This window comes from Salvia splendens, chromosome 15, assembly GCF_004379255.2.
Source record: "Salvia splendens isolate huo1 chromosome 15, SspV2, whole genome shotgun sequence".
NCBI classification, from domain to species: domain Eukaryota; kingdom Viridiplantae; phylum Streptophyta; class Magnoliopsida; order Lamiales; family Lamiaceae; genus Salvia; species Salvia splendens.
The window spans coordinates 10,038,472-10,052,346 of NC_056046.1; the positions used below are offsets into that span (position 1 = coordinate 10,038,472).

General features: G+C 36.1%; 3 protein-coding genes across 5 annotated transcripts; 2 read left to right on the plus strand and 1 right to left on the minus strand.

Annotated features, from left to right (window-relative positions):
* Positions 1-468: 468 nt before the first annotated feature.
* On the plus strand, positions 469-1,613 carry LOC121767819 (transcription factor TCP12-like). Its single transcript, XM_042164147.1, has one exon. It carries the CDS (start codon positions 562-564, stop codon positions 1,477-1,479), a length of 918 nt encoding a protein of 305 aa, XP_042020081.1. The 5' UTR covers positions 469-561; the 3' UTR covers positions 1,480-1,613.
* Positions 1,614-7,056: 5,443 nt separating this feature from the next.
* On the minus strand, positions 7,057-11,557 carry LOC121766513. Of its 3 annotated transcripts, none has more exons than XM_042162767.1 (11): positions 11,361-11,557; positions 11,082-11,251; positions 10,639-10,806; positions 10,319-10,401; positions 9,056-9,144; positions 8,851-8,954; positions 8,663-8,762; positions 8,492-8,567; positions 8,260-8,374; positions 7,434-7,965; positions 7,057-7,354 (listed from the first exon to the last, which is right to left on the minus strand). In XM_042162767.1, the coding sequence occupies exons 3-11, from the start codon at positions 10,697-10,699 to the stop codon at positions 7,267-7,269; spliced, it is 1,248 nt and encodes a 415-aa protein (XP_042018701.1). In that variant the 5' UTR covers positions 10,700-10,806; positions 11,082-11,251; positions 11,361-11,557; the 3' UTR covers positions 7,057-7,266. The 3 variants fall into 3 exon arrangements, with proteins under 3 accessions (XP_042018701.1, XP_042018699.1, XP_042018700.1); XM_042162765.1 differs by adding an exon at positions 10,919-11,005 and having other exon boundaries at positions 11,082-11,557; XM_042162766.1 differs by having other exon boundaries at positions 11,082-11,557.
* A 942-nt stretch (positions 11,558-12,499) lies between these two features.
* Positions 12,500-13,764, plus strand: LOC121768305 (clavaminate synthase-like protein At3g21360). The gene is made up of 2 exons (XM_042164761.1): positions 12,500-12,865; positions 13,165-13,764. The coding sequence occupies exons 1-2, from the start codon at positions 12,500-12,502 to the stop codon at positions 13,762-13,764; spliced, it is 966 nt and encodes a 321-aa protein (XP_042020695.1).
* The last annotated feature ends 111 nt before the right edge of the window (positions 13,765-13,875 follow it).

Sequence of the window (13,875 nt, forward strand, 5' to 3'; positions counted from 1 at the left end):
ATCAAATTGACAAAAAAATAGAAACTTGATGCTCAATTTCGTTGTCCTCTTCGATTTAAGTATAAATTGCCATGTGTATATGCAAGCACGAGTGTTATTGATCCTGGTCTCCTATCTCCGAACCCAGAAACCAAAGTATTGATCAAGGACTCCTATTATTATTAGGGTTAATTTATTAAATTACTACTCCATATGATTACTAAATTATGATATTTTCATCAAATTAATTAGTTACTAAATGATCTCCCGTTAATTTCACAAATTATTGTGTTTTTCTGATTTGTGTGTATATATATATAATATACTGCAACCCCACCCCACCAATAGCACCCTTCTCCATCAATAGCTTATACTAGCACCACAGCATTGAAATACATATGTATTTTTCAGTAGTTAAAGCCACGTTAAATGCCCCAACTTCCATTTCTCTCTCATTCCCTCTTCTTCAACATCATCATCATCATCTCTCCTCAGTTCTTCCGAGTTAGATCTCTCCTTTAAAACCCCGCCACCAAATCCGAAAAAGACAATAATTGTTGCATTTACAATCCCAATTGAAAAATGTTCCCCTCACCCAACTGCAACAACTCCTTGCTCAAAACAAGGCCATCATTATCCTCACCATCACCATCCTCTTTCCCCTTTGATCAAAATCCTAACCTTAAACACGACAACATCCTCTTCAACTTCCCCTCTCCCTTCCTCGACGAGAACGAATCGCCCTTGGATCAAATCTTTTACCAAAGCCACCTCGCCGAGAAGTTGAAAACCGATCATGATCAGATCCCCACTCCTCCTCCTCCGAGGCGGAGGAAGGCCGGGAAGAAGGACCGGCACAGCAAGATATGCACGGCGCAGGGGATCAGGGATAGGAGAATGCGCCTCTCTCTGCAAGTAGCTCGGAAATTCTTCGATCTTCAAGATATGCTCGGCTATGACAAAGCCAGCAAGACCATAGAGTGGCTCTTCACGCAGTCGAACAAGGCGATTAAGGAGCTCCACTCGCCTCCTCCTCCTCCTCCTCCTCCTCTGCTGCTTCCAAACAACAGCGACGTGAAGAGCGAGTCCGAGTGCGAAGATCAATCCGGAATCGAGGAGATCAACTCCAACGCTGTCGCTCCGACCACTGCGGATCGGGCCAAGGCCTCGAGGGAGAAGGCGAGGGAGAGGGCGAGGTGTCGGACGCGAGAGAAAATGCTGGTGAAACGCCTCCGTTTGTGTGGAAACCCTAATCCATTTGAAGGAGGAGATGAAGGGCTCAATTCGGAAATTAGGGTTTCTCAGCCCGACGTGGGAATGATTGACAAGTTTTTGGGGAATTCTGAGTATCACTGCGCAGTGTCGGATCCGAGTTTGGTTGGATATATTGGGAATTGGGATGTGTTATCGAATTGCTTTCACTATTCGGTTGGGAATCTTGTTTCTACTGCAGGTAATCTTAACTCACTTTTCTCCTCTCCCACGCCAGAATTTCCATGATAATTTAGCATGTTTATTTTTTTTTTGTTGAGGAGATTATTCTCCTAGCTTAATCTTGCTTTGCTCACCATTTGTATATTATTCAAGTATGGATTTCTGAGGAGTTTATATCTATACAGTGCTTTAATGTTGTATCAATGGAGCATTACTCAGTAATTTATTAGTATGTATTTTTGGGGTTTCCTAATCATTACAAGAGATGTATTTTTTGGAATGTTGGTCGTAGGATATCTTCGTTTGCTGAGTTTTGCAGGAAATTAATGAGGAATTCAAGACATATACGTATATATATACTAGCTAGGTATCTTATCAAGATCGATTAGTCTTTTTTCGAATTATCTTTAGTATGATCATTCTACCTCTTATTATTAATCTCATTAATTGTATAAAATGAAAATCAAAGCTCGATTTTATCAAGGTCACACAACTGCTGCTGCATTGTATAGCAGGAGAGCTTTATTAAATGTGTCAAATCGATAATTATGCATGATGCAGCTTTGATAGGTTTATTACTTTTATATCCTGAAACGGCTCTCTTTTGCTAAAATGTGAGAAAAAAAATTACTTGGAATCTATGTACTACTCAACCACCATATGTCATATTGTCTGTGTGTGAGAGACTTTTTCTTAAATAAGTATGAAACGCCACCTTCAAATTTAATAATTACTTTGTAAACACCTTTTTATATATTGTTAATATTTGATTGCGCGAATAAACTACACGCTATATAAGTAATTGTTTGGTACTGATTTATTGTGGAAGATTTAGATGTATATATCTAAATATTGATTTGCAATTGGTATTGAATGTATACATTTAGTTTGGTTTCCGTGTTTTAGATCATTTTCCTGTACAATGCTTGCTGCAACTGATAAAATAAAATGCTAAAAACAGTTTGAGTCCAATTCCTGGAAAAATAGTCAAATATTCCATCGAGTATGCAATGTAGTACTACGGAGTAGTAACTAGTAGTACTTAATTAGCTCGTTATTTATAAGTCGATGTCGAACTACTACAGGTAATTTTCATTCACTAAACAAAACATTGGAGTTGAAGTGAGGCATTACATTAGTTTTTACTATTAATTAGTAGATTTACACATAAATGCAGGCAATTATATCTTTGAATGATAAAATGTTTCAAAATGATGTTTATTGTTTACATCTATAGAATTTAACCCAGAAAACTGTAAGGTTATTGATGGTACACTTAAAAAATAACGAATGAAATGGGAATCCTCAGAGCATTGGCAATAATAGTACTCCACTTAATTTCTAACTTAAATGGCAATCTACCGTGCATGGTGGGAAATATATTGGGCAACTGGAGCTCGTTCAGTCCTTCACTACGATAGAACTCCATTAAATTCAAGACATCCAACGAGGTGGATAAATTAAATTTTTTGCCTCCGTTAACAAAAAAAATTTCTAGCTGGCTATTAAGCTCTGCAGTGATTAAAAATTAAGTATTCATAAATGTAATAATATAAAAAACATTAGCATATGTAATACTATAAATTAAAGAAGCATTGCCATGGAGGAAGCATTATCAGGGATATTAAATATGACAAATTAAATGTAGTAGTGCTATAAATCATCAAAGTCATATAATATCCCGGGCCTCTTGTAGAAACTCTTCATCAATAATTGGTTTCTCTATTAATTAACCTTCTGTTTGCCTAATCTTTGATTAATATGTCATTAATAAAATAGTCAAAATGGTCCTACAACTATATATGTTAAATAAATGGGTTAGTAGAACACATGCCAAAATCAGTTGCAGATCGGAATAGTTCGATTTAACCACGGAAAATGAATAGTATATATTTTCCTGTATACATAAATGAGTATGTATTTTTTCTATCACATAACGGAATAGTTCGATTTAACCACGGATTCTATCGTTATAACTCGTGTTTGCTGTGAGGATGGATTCTCTATTTAATTTCCAATTTTCTATGATATTTCATGAGCATTCATAAATGTATATGTATACATACTGAAAAAATATGAAATGAAATAGTATTGGTCTTAGTTACTAAAGTATATATTTTGTTAAATATCTGGACATTCATTCAATTCTCTCATCATATGAAATTCCTGTAACTGCTGGTTGGATTCCTTTAGAGGTTAAAATGATTTTTATTTGAACAAAACACTATATAATTAAGAGTTGTATGTATGTTACAAACACACTATTCAATGGTCAATTAACATTTAAGTCATAACCTCATAAAACTTTAATTGGGATCTCTTTATCATATGTGGCACCAAAAAGTTAATAAATTCCATTAATTTTCTGCATTTATTATGACCTTTATTATCTGTATGGTGTGTGGACCAGTCAATATATAGAGGTATAAAGTAGTATAAAATTTTCCTATACATTTTAAATTGAAATTATGAATCAATTTGTCATAAACATAAAATATTATTGGATGTACAAATTAAGAAGCACATTTTTTTTTTCTTACACACAAAATAATACAGTATGCACTTATTATAAACTTCATCCATCCACTGCTGATAGTTTTAGTTATGTACGGCAAAAATTTAAATGCAAAATTGGCAAGGTATGATATTAATATCTAGAAAAATAAAATGATGGAAGTATTATTAATGGAGAAATAGAAGAAAAAGAAAAAACATATCAGATATTAATTTGAAGACTGTTTTTTATAGATGGACCAAAATGAAATAATATGACAATTGATTATTCACCGAGTGAGTATATTCATATTATATATGCATAATTAGAAAGGAAAAGAAACATTGATGACACATAAATTGCAACAAATATTGAATGGAGAGCTGATTATATTTTACTACCAGGCTATGGAATCAAGTGGTTTATTGTGATTATGAGTCCTTTTCAATTTGACTATATGTCCATCACCAATTTCGAGTGCTTAGCTAGTTAGATTAAATTGCCAATTGTTAAGCCTAATAGTTAAATAAAATCAAACGTTGCGAGTATGCTTCTTGGTTTGACAATCCACATAATGACCCATTTTCGATACTTGAATTTAAAGGAACATTTATTGGAAATTGAAACCCTCTCCCCCTCCCTCCCCCTTTCTTCTGCTCATCTCAACCTTACTTTAATAATTAATTGGAACATAAACTACAGCTCTCAAGTCACCCAATTTAACCCTTCACACACACACATGCGTGTGTGTGTGTATGTACTTAAGTCTATATATAATTAGTTAGGCTACTAAACAAAAATCTTGCATAAATTTCTCCTTATATCACTGCTCCATGCTTCCCTTTAAAACCCTTCATCCCACTTTTCTACATTTCATGATCATGAAAGTCCCTCCTTTATTCCATTCATTGCTTTGGCTTGTTCTCCTCTTACTACTATTTCATGAATTCTACAACTTCCAAATCATCCCAAAAACCCCAAGAATCAGTACCTCATCATCTTTATTAAGTCATCAACCGTTCAACACTCATAGAAAAGCATTGGCCAGCAAATTCGACTTCACGCCGTTCCTCCACCACCACCGGAAACTTCCACCGGACCACCACACGCCTCCACCACCCGGTGATAGCGAGATTGATCCTCGTTATGGCGTGGAGAAGCGCCTCGTACCTACCGGCCCAAACCCCCTGCACCATTAATTAGTCTTACGCATGACCAAGTGGTCTTATTGATCATGCAACAAATGGTTAGTCACATGTTTTTCATTGTTTTCTTTTATTTTTAAATTTTGTCTTCTCTTTTTGAGATCATGAGAATAGTGATGTAAATTTTGATGATAGAATTTGTAATAGATATGAAGTGATCATTCTTTCTTCTTTTTTTGGACGGTATTAATTTTAATTATTTTCTACCTTGTAATGAATGAGAAATGATGAAACATATGAGTAGCTGTGACGGCACGGCATGAGTGATAAATTGGGCTTTTAGCTAACATAATAAGATAGTATTAATTAAAGCGGTTGGTCAGAATTAGGAGCCTCTGATTACTCAGAAAAGAAATTACATGTGATGAGCTGTGGTGTATGTCCTATTACCCTAATCCATGTTTCCTGCAATTAATTCTTGCTACAATCTAATCCTAATTTCCTGATTAGTTAAGGAGATGTAATAGTTTTCTAACTTTCTTGATTAAGTAACGGTGGGGGTATTTTTATGTACTTTATTAGCTTTGTATTGACCATGATTTGTCGCTTTTATTTTATTTTTCCCTTGTTTTTCACGGAAATATGCATTATTACGCTCATTCACACTCGGGATTCCATTGTCAATGCAAATAAAAATTAGTATAGTGGCAATAATATTATGATTAGAAATTAGATTATAATAGTATTATACCAAAGATGAATTTCCAAAATGTGATATTATAGGAATGGTAGAAATGTATGCGAAGAAGAATCAAGACACAAATCTGTTGCGTACAAAAATACGTAAAAATCAAATTAACTTCGTATACATTAATAAATAATTTTTAAGTCAAAGGATATTACTTTTATGAGAGAAAAAAGGAAGCACAAATGCATATTAGTATGACCGAGGGGGCATGCGTTTAAACAAACAACATAAGTTGCAAATATACTCAACCTTTTCTTTGATTTCGATATTGTGTCCCCTACACTCCATATTTACAGCATTGACAAATTTCTCATTTTACCATCAATATGTGATTAAAAGTACACACTTTTACTTAGGTAGTGTTATATTGCTAAATCAATATTTAATTGCTAACTACAATTAAATAATAGCCATTAGATATTCAAATCAAGGGCCTAGATCATCAGCTCCGCAATGTCAATACGATCAACAAAAAAAGTCAATAAGGGTATTAAGGTCAATTTACAACAAATTAGTTGTAAATAACTTTTGAAAAATATCTCATAACTTTAAAACGCATATAACTTTCTCGATTTAAATTATTTTTTCGCACAACATATATCAAATTAAAGATAATTTAATAAAGATTCTAACGAGATCTCACTTGCATATGTTCCGATGTCAAAATTTGAAATTTTTTTAAAAATTTTCTATTTTTTCGTACAACAACAAATGTCAACATAGTATATAAAATATGTCAATACAATACATGTAGAATATCATTCTTAAAGCAATGTGTTTACATTCTCAAAGCATTGTGTTGATATTTTCAAAACTCTATATTGACATTTTCATCCAAAACCCTAATTTAGTATTATTTTTATCTTTTTATTTAATTAATAAAAATAAAAATTACACGTGGCAAATTTTAGACCACTAGATTTCTAAAATCTCACAGTCTCAAATTAGTTAGAGTTAACAATTAATCACATCCCTTTTTACTTAATACCCAATTTATCACTTGATATATCAAAAGAACGTGGCATGAAATTTATCGGTAAGTGCAAGCATGTTGATAACAAATTCGAGATTTCGATGGAGAATTGGAGATGGTTATTACATATATATGATTCCAACTACATGTATTCATCCACGTTATCTTACTGACATTAATTAATTTAATTAATTCATACGCAAAAAGAAAATAAATCTAGACATCTAGTTTGAAAAACATCAATGCAATTCATCCGACAAATAAGGGGAAATATAAAATAAAGTTGCAAGGAAATTCGGAGACATTTTGATTTTTGAAGACGTATATCATGAAGTCCCACAAAGGAGAATACAAAGTTTGGAGTACAAATATGTTTGAAATCTTGATCATGTACAAGAGACTGCCATTTCTTGACACATTTGAGGGATTTTACCCACCTTCAGATGGATCTCTATTTGTTAAGGAAAGGCTCTCTGGCAGTTCGGCCGTCTGTTTAACCATCCCATTTCCACCTCCGCCCAGCTTCCTCGAGGACCTTTGCGCGAGCTTGGCTTTTTTTTGCCTCGTCTTCAACCCACGATCTGCACAAAGAGCTCCGATAATGCACCACTAGGAACAGAAAAAAAACTAACTGGCTGAGCCATGGGCACAAATTATTACCTCAATATACGCAGGGCTTCTATTTCCGCTTCCAATATCGACTTTGCATCGATCAGTTCTTCATACTTTGCCTGCAGATCATGCCGTGTTTCATGTATGCCACGCAGCTCATCATCGTACTTGGCCTTCTCTACAGAGAGTATTTCAGACATTTCTGTTACTTCTGCTTTTATGCTAGAAAGCAACTGCTCCTGGCATTCCAAAGCTGCCTTCTGTTTAACCAATTCAGCTGAACCACTCTCCTGAGCAATCCTCTCCTCTTCCAAAGCCAAAATGGCTGAACGATACTCCACTTCCACTTCCAAGCCACGTTTTCTTTCTTTCTCCATCTTTTGGTCCCAATACTCCTTTATGTCGCCTCTCTCTAGAATTTCAGTCATCAATTCTTTTAATTCGATTTCCTTTGCAAGTTTTTCAGCTTCAAGTCTAGATATTTCTGCCTGTATGAATTCTGTCACTCTTCCGCATGTCAGTGCAACTGCAGCCTGAGCCTTTGTGCATGGTTTGCTTGGTTGAAATCGCCTACTCTGCCCTGTGGAGAATATAATTTAGTCATGTCAATCTAGCTGCAATTACACATAACCCTCAGATGAGAGATATATCACATATGCTAAAACGACCTATAATTAGGCGACAAGATTCATTCTCATACTAACCCCTAAGCCAATATGTGTATACAGGCATAGTTCGAACTTTATTTCTGTAATTTTTGACAAAAATTGTATTTAGTCATTTATTATCTCAAGGATGTCGTTCACGTGCGTAAGCAGAAGGGGGAACCAAGAACAAAGAGGCAAGAACGATGAAATTGGAGAAGAGAAATTACCAAAAACTCCACTTGTTATGCCCTTTCTATCAGCTTGATAGTCCACAAAAAGTTCTAACAACGCATCAGAAGATATCTCCTTAACATCTAGAAAACCAATGCTCCTCCTTGCCATCTGAACTGCAAAAAAATCAGATTTTTAGAGAATCAAAATAGCAATTTGATATCAGCATACAATTTTATGTGAGAAAAACAGAGAAGGATAAATGTATCTAGGAAGAAGTCTTCCTACCTCTTTATCGATCCCAGACACAACATCATACTCTATTTTTGCTTTCCAAGTAACCAGATCCTGGCGAGATATGAACCTATCAAAGCAAATGATAAAGTGTTGTTTACAATAAGAACTATGCTTGGGTAGAGGGGGCAAGCCAGTAAGGAAGTTTGAAGAGTGATGAGGTACCTTTCCGGAGAAAAATAGGAAAGTTCTTTGTCTCCATTCAGATTTGAGCCAAGGTTTCCATCTGATAGTTTGCTTCTAATAATACCGGCCTCAGCTAGAGCTACATGCAGGTTTTACATACATTCAGACAATGTTTCTTACAAAAGAATTCACTAAACAATCAGTTTATAAACTCAACTAAACATTACTTTGAATATGTTCAAAATCAGGGTCCTCAAGTCCCACGTCATCAAAGGCAGTAATTCTAGATCCACAAAGTGCAGCAAATGGATTCAATCGATGCCTCCGACTCCTGAAACCAAAACCAAAAGAATAACTGAATAAGATAAAGAAAACACAAGTACTAAAGTTAATTGATAGTATTCAAATTATGTGGTTTACACTCTACACTACCTCTCCAGCTGTGAATTTGCACGCACTAACCACCGTGCATATTCTCGTCTAGTACATAATTCATCTGCACTAACAGAATCTTCGATAATCTGTACACCTTGATCGAAAGAGCAAGAAGCAAACAGAGAACTGAGAAGCTTTACAAGGCATGCGAAAGATACACATTAAGGGAACAAGTATTACTAGCAATATTCTGGCAAAACTTGTGAAAAACATCTGTTTTGGTTGATTATCCAAATGAATTCAAAAGTCGTACTTTAAAACCGAATGGAAGAGAAAAACTGTACTAGCATCTTAATGTAATTCCCATGGAAAGTGTTCAACAGTGGATCAACCGATCAAGAAACTCAACAGGAAGCAAAGGTAAGAAAAAAAGTTACTATATTCTAAAGCTTCATCTTCACTAAATCTGCTGTGTAACCTGAAAAGGTAAGAATGACTTCACACAAAACAAAGATAATCCCTAGCAAAATGAATCCTCAAAACAAATATGATGTTGAAGTATCCAACATCATGATGATAAATCTTAAGAAGAAAAGGAGAAGGGTTTGGAATTTATATGGCTGGCATTGGAAATGGGAATTACTATAGACTAACATTCTTCATTGCTAGCACTAGAAATTATCAGATGATCAATAGTCCAATCACATTGCACAAAGAAAGAAATGTACAAAACATACTTAACTATAGAGAAACATTCAGTAGAGTAACGGTCAGGATCGAGCTCATTTTTTCACATGCATGAGAATTATCGACTTCCCGTACTTAGTCATTAGAAATGTCTGAGTCAACCCTTCAGAGACATGTATACCATGTTTTATTGTCCTAAGGCCTTGAAGAGGCAATAAAGGATGTCCACAACAGATCATTCTCTTATAAAATTACTCATATACGTATAAAGCTTCTCACATCATAATTTGACTAGGTATTATATATATAATCGATACAAAAATTCCATTTACCTTCAGGAAACAATGCCTACTTCCAAAAAGTGTGGTCAAATCCATTTAGCTATTTACATGTACTAGATAGGTTAGGAATCTCAAGATTTACACTGTGTGCATCCAATATCCAATGTCTCTATACCCATTTTATTATGGAGTGACATTATCCACTAACTTGAAAACTAACATATTAGACTGCCTAGAGAATTGTATACCAGCAATTTTATATGAAAAAAGAAAGAATGGAAGAGAAGAGAAGCCTTGAGTAGATGCTGGAAACCAAAGTTTTATCATCATGAGAGATCAACTGAAAATTCACCTTGAGTTTCTTAAGCGCAGAAACAGCTTCTTGCTGAGCAACATCCACAGAACACGGAACTATGACTCGCTCACGCTTGTGCTCTGCACAGTATTCAAGCTTATTTCTTCGAGTAGTAAATACTGAGTGGTAGCTATAAATGTTATGGAAAAATAGTAGGAGGAAGAATCACCACCAGATGGAGATAATTATCATATATTTCTCAATTTAAGTATGTAATCTTATGTAAAACACTCATCCTCCAAATGCTCATGACAACTTTTTTGAATTGCACTACAAAAGTAATACAGAGAATCAACACCAAAAAGTCACAAAATCACCTGTCACCACAAAAGGATCAGCAAGTGTTTCCTCAGGCATCTCAGATTTTGCCAATGGCATATCATCTTCACGAACCTCTCCAATTCCTTGTTCATCCTTGATAGTTAAAGAAGGCACCGAAAAGCCATGTAAAGCACTAAGCGGACTTCTGAATCGAACACCAAAACCTGATTTAACAAATTGAGTGTTAAAACCAAGACAGATACTCACAACTCAATTACATACTAACCAAAATCAACCCGAATCTAGAAACATTACTCAAACATAAACAAACCCAACCTTTACTATAGAACCAAAAATAGGCAAAGAAACCAAGAGATGCAACAACTGAAGCTCCAAAACCAACTACAGCAAATGTCCGCCAACCTATAAGATAAAAACATATTTCATAACTAACCCACAGATTCTAGATAAATTAAAACCAACAAGATCAAATTATCACCTTTCTTTTCAGCTATTTTCGGAGCAGGTTCCAAATCGTCCCAGCCATTGTAGTCATCAGGACTAACTTTGTCCCAAGAAACCCAAGAAAATTCAAGACTCGAGTTTTTCTCAGCAACAGAAGCTGACAGCGAAATGTGCCTAGGGTTTCTGCGCGGGATGAGCAGTGGGCTGCCATGAAAGACAAAATTGAAGCGATTGTGTGATAAGAAGGCGGTTTTGGAGGGCAAACAGAGCGAAATTGATGACATTGAGGAGCACAACTTTGGGGGTTTTATACCTTCTTTCTCTCAACTTGGTCGTTAATTCATTTGTGTGAGCAGAGGAGGGGGATAATCAGATGGAATTGATGTTTGAGGGGGGCAGCAGAAGAAAATGCGAATCATGGAGTTGAGGGTTTAGACATTTTTGGTTGGTAGAATGAATAACCGAGCGAGCGTCCATTGATGGCAATGTACGCCTATGTGCTCAACTAGGCTAAATCTCTCGACTTTAATCTCAAAATCATTTTTAAGAGACAAATTATATATGTCTTTTAATATTGATCCGATCAGGCCCAAGTTTAATGGGCTGTCCACAAATTTTTATGCCCAAAGTCAGCCTCCAATCAAACTAGAATTTAAATGCATTAGCTATTTTTCAATTTGGCCCCAAATCAAGAAATGTCAATTTAAAAATTGACCGATGAACCGGCGAAACTTTTATTTCACGGTTTTACTGATCTGACCAATGTTGGACGGACACATTAGGAGAGATGTAAGAGTATTTTTTTCGACCGTCAATTTATACGCAATTTAGTTGATAGGAGATTTTGTCCACCAACTTATTGATTAGCTAGATGATTCTGATTACCATGTATACGGGTATTCAAAATTTCTAATGAGCACAAACTCAAATGCAAGCCCATAACCATTAAAAATATTTTTTTATCACACTACTTAATTAAAATGACATTTACAATAAGTCCATAACCGCACTTCCAGCTCACCCAATTAAAATGGAACTATTTTTTTATATGCGCATACAACCATTTTTGGGCGATTTACTTCACAATTAAATATTTGTACATTTTTTAATTGTTACGACATGTTTATTTTAATTTTACAATGGCCGGCTCATACATTTATTCAAAATCTTTTCGTTGAAAGTGGTTAGAAATTTATAATAAATTGCCACAGTCAAAGATTTAAACCATGTATTACACTTGGACAAAAGTAAGCAAACAAAGCCAAGAACTAGCAAATGTCAACATAGATTTGTAGCAATCGACAAAGAGGGGATCCAAGTATCCAATTGACGCCAATCACCAACTGATTCTATCATCCCAAACTAGTATAAATATTGGTGCAACTAAATCAGAATGCTCCATATCCATTTTTAGCATATTGTACACAAGCTCACTAGCTATATTACACACTGATGGAGTCGAGCTGCAAATACTTCAAGGTGGGAAGTTGCGAAGGGCAGAAGGTGATCGAAGGCGAAGCTATGCCACTCGTGCTGCAGCCCCCCGAGGGCGGCTCTGGCAACACGGTGGGGCTGCTGGCCGCTCTGAAGGAGAACAAAGAGTGGTTCGAGAAGTTGATAATAAAAAACAGTGCTGTTCTCCTCAGAGGCTTCCATGTCAAGAATGCCCATGAATTCAACGATATAGTCGAGGCCTTTGGATGGGAGGACATACGTTACGTGGGGCCCGCCCCTAGGACACATGTGTACAAGAGGGTCTGGACAGCCAACGAAGGTCCCCTGTCCGAGTTCATCTACTACCACCATGAGATGGTCCTGGTGAGTTTGTGCTACGGACTCAATGTCCCATATCAGTCGTAAAGAGCAACTGGTGCGAGATTTATAGACTAAATAGAATCTCTCTCCTAACAGACTAATTTTTTAGATGAGTTATCCTATTTGGTCTGTAACGGTTTGCATGAGTTCCTTGTGCTATGAAATTAGATGTTAGAATACTTTTGTTAAAAGGTTTTGTGTGGTTTTCAACTATAGACTTATAGAGTGATTTCAGTTTTCTCTTTACACTGATGTGAGATATTGTTAAATTTATTTTTCTTTGATTTTCCAACATCAACCAGATCAAAGAATTCCCAGAGAAGGTGATTCTTTTCTGTGAGGTGCCTCCACCGGGAGGGGGAGAGACTCCGATCGTGCCTAGCTTCCGTGTGACAGAGAGGATGCTGGAGGAGTACCCGGAGATGGTGGAGGAGATGGAGACCAAAGGACTGAGATACACGTTCACAGCCCTCAGCAAAGACAACACATCGTCCATGAGAGGCCGAGGCTGGGAAGATGCATTCGGGACTTCAGACCGCGTAGAAGCAGAGAAGAGGGGTAAGTCATTAGGGATGGAGATGGAATGGCTGGCGGACGGTGGGGTGAAGACGATTCTAGGCCCGAGGCCTTTGACAAGGGTGTTCGAGGGAAGAAAAGGAAGGAGGATGTGGTTCAACACCGTTGTCGGGATGCATGGCAACGAGCTCAGCTCGGCCACCATGGCTGATGCAAGTGAAATACCGGATGAGGTGGTGAGGAGATGCCAAGAGATCATCGAAGAAGAGAGCATCCAATTCAAGTGGGAAATGGGCGACGTTTTGTTCCTTGATAACTTGGCTTTACTTCATGGTAGAAGGCCTTCTCTCCCTCCTAGAAAAGTGTTGGTTGCCACATGCAAATAAATCATTAAACTATATATAATTTGTTCATGTTGTTATCAAAAATATTCTACTACATAGTTTGGTTTTTATATTATCAAAAACCACCAATTTAATATCTAGTCTATATGCACT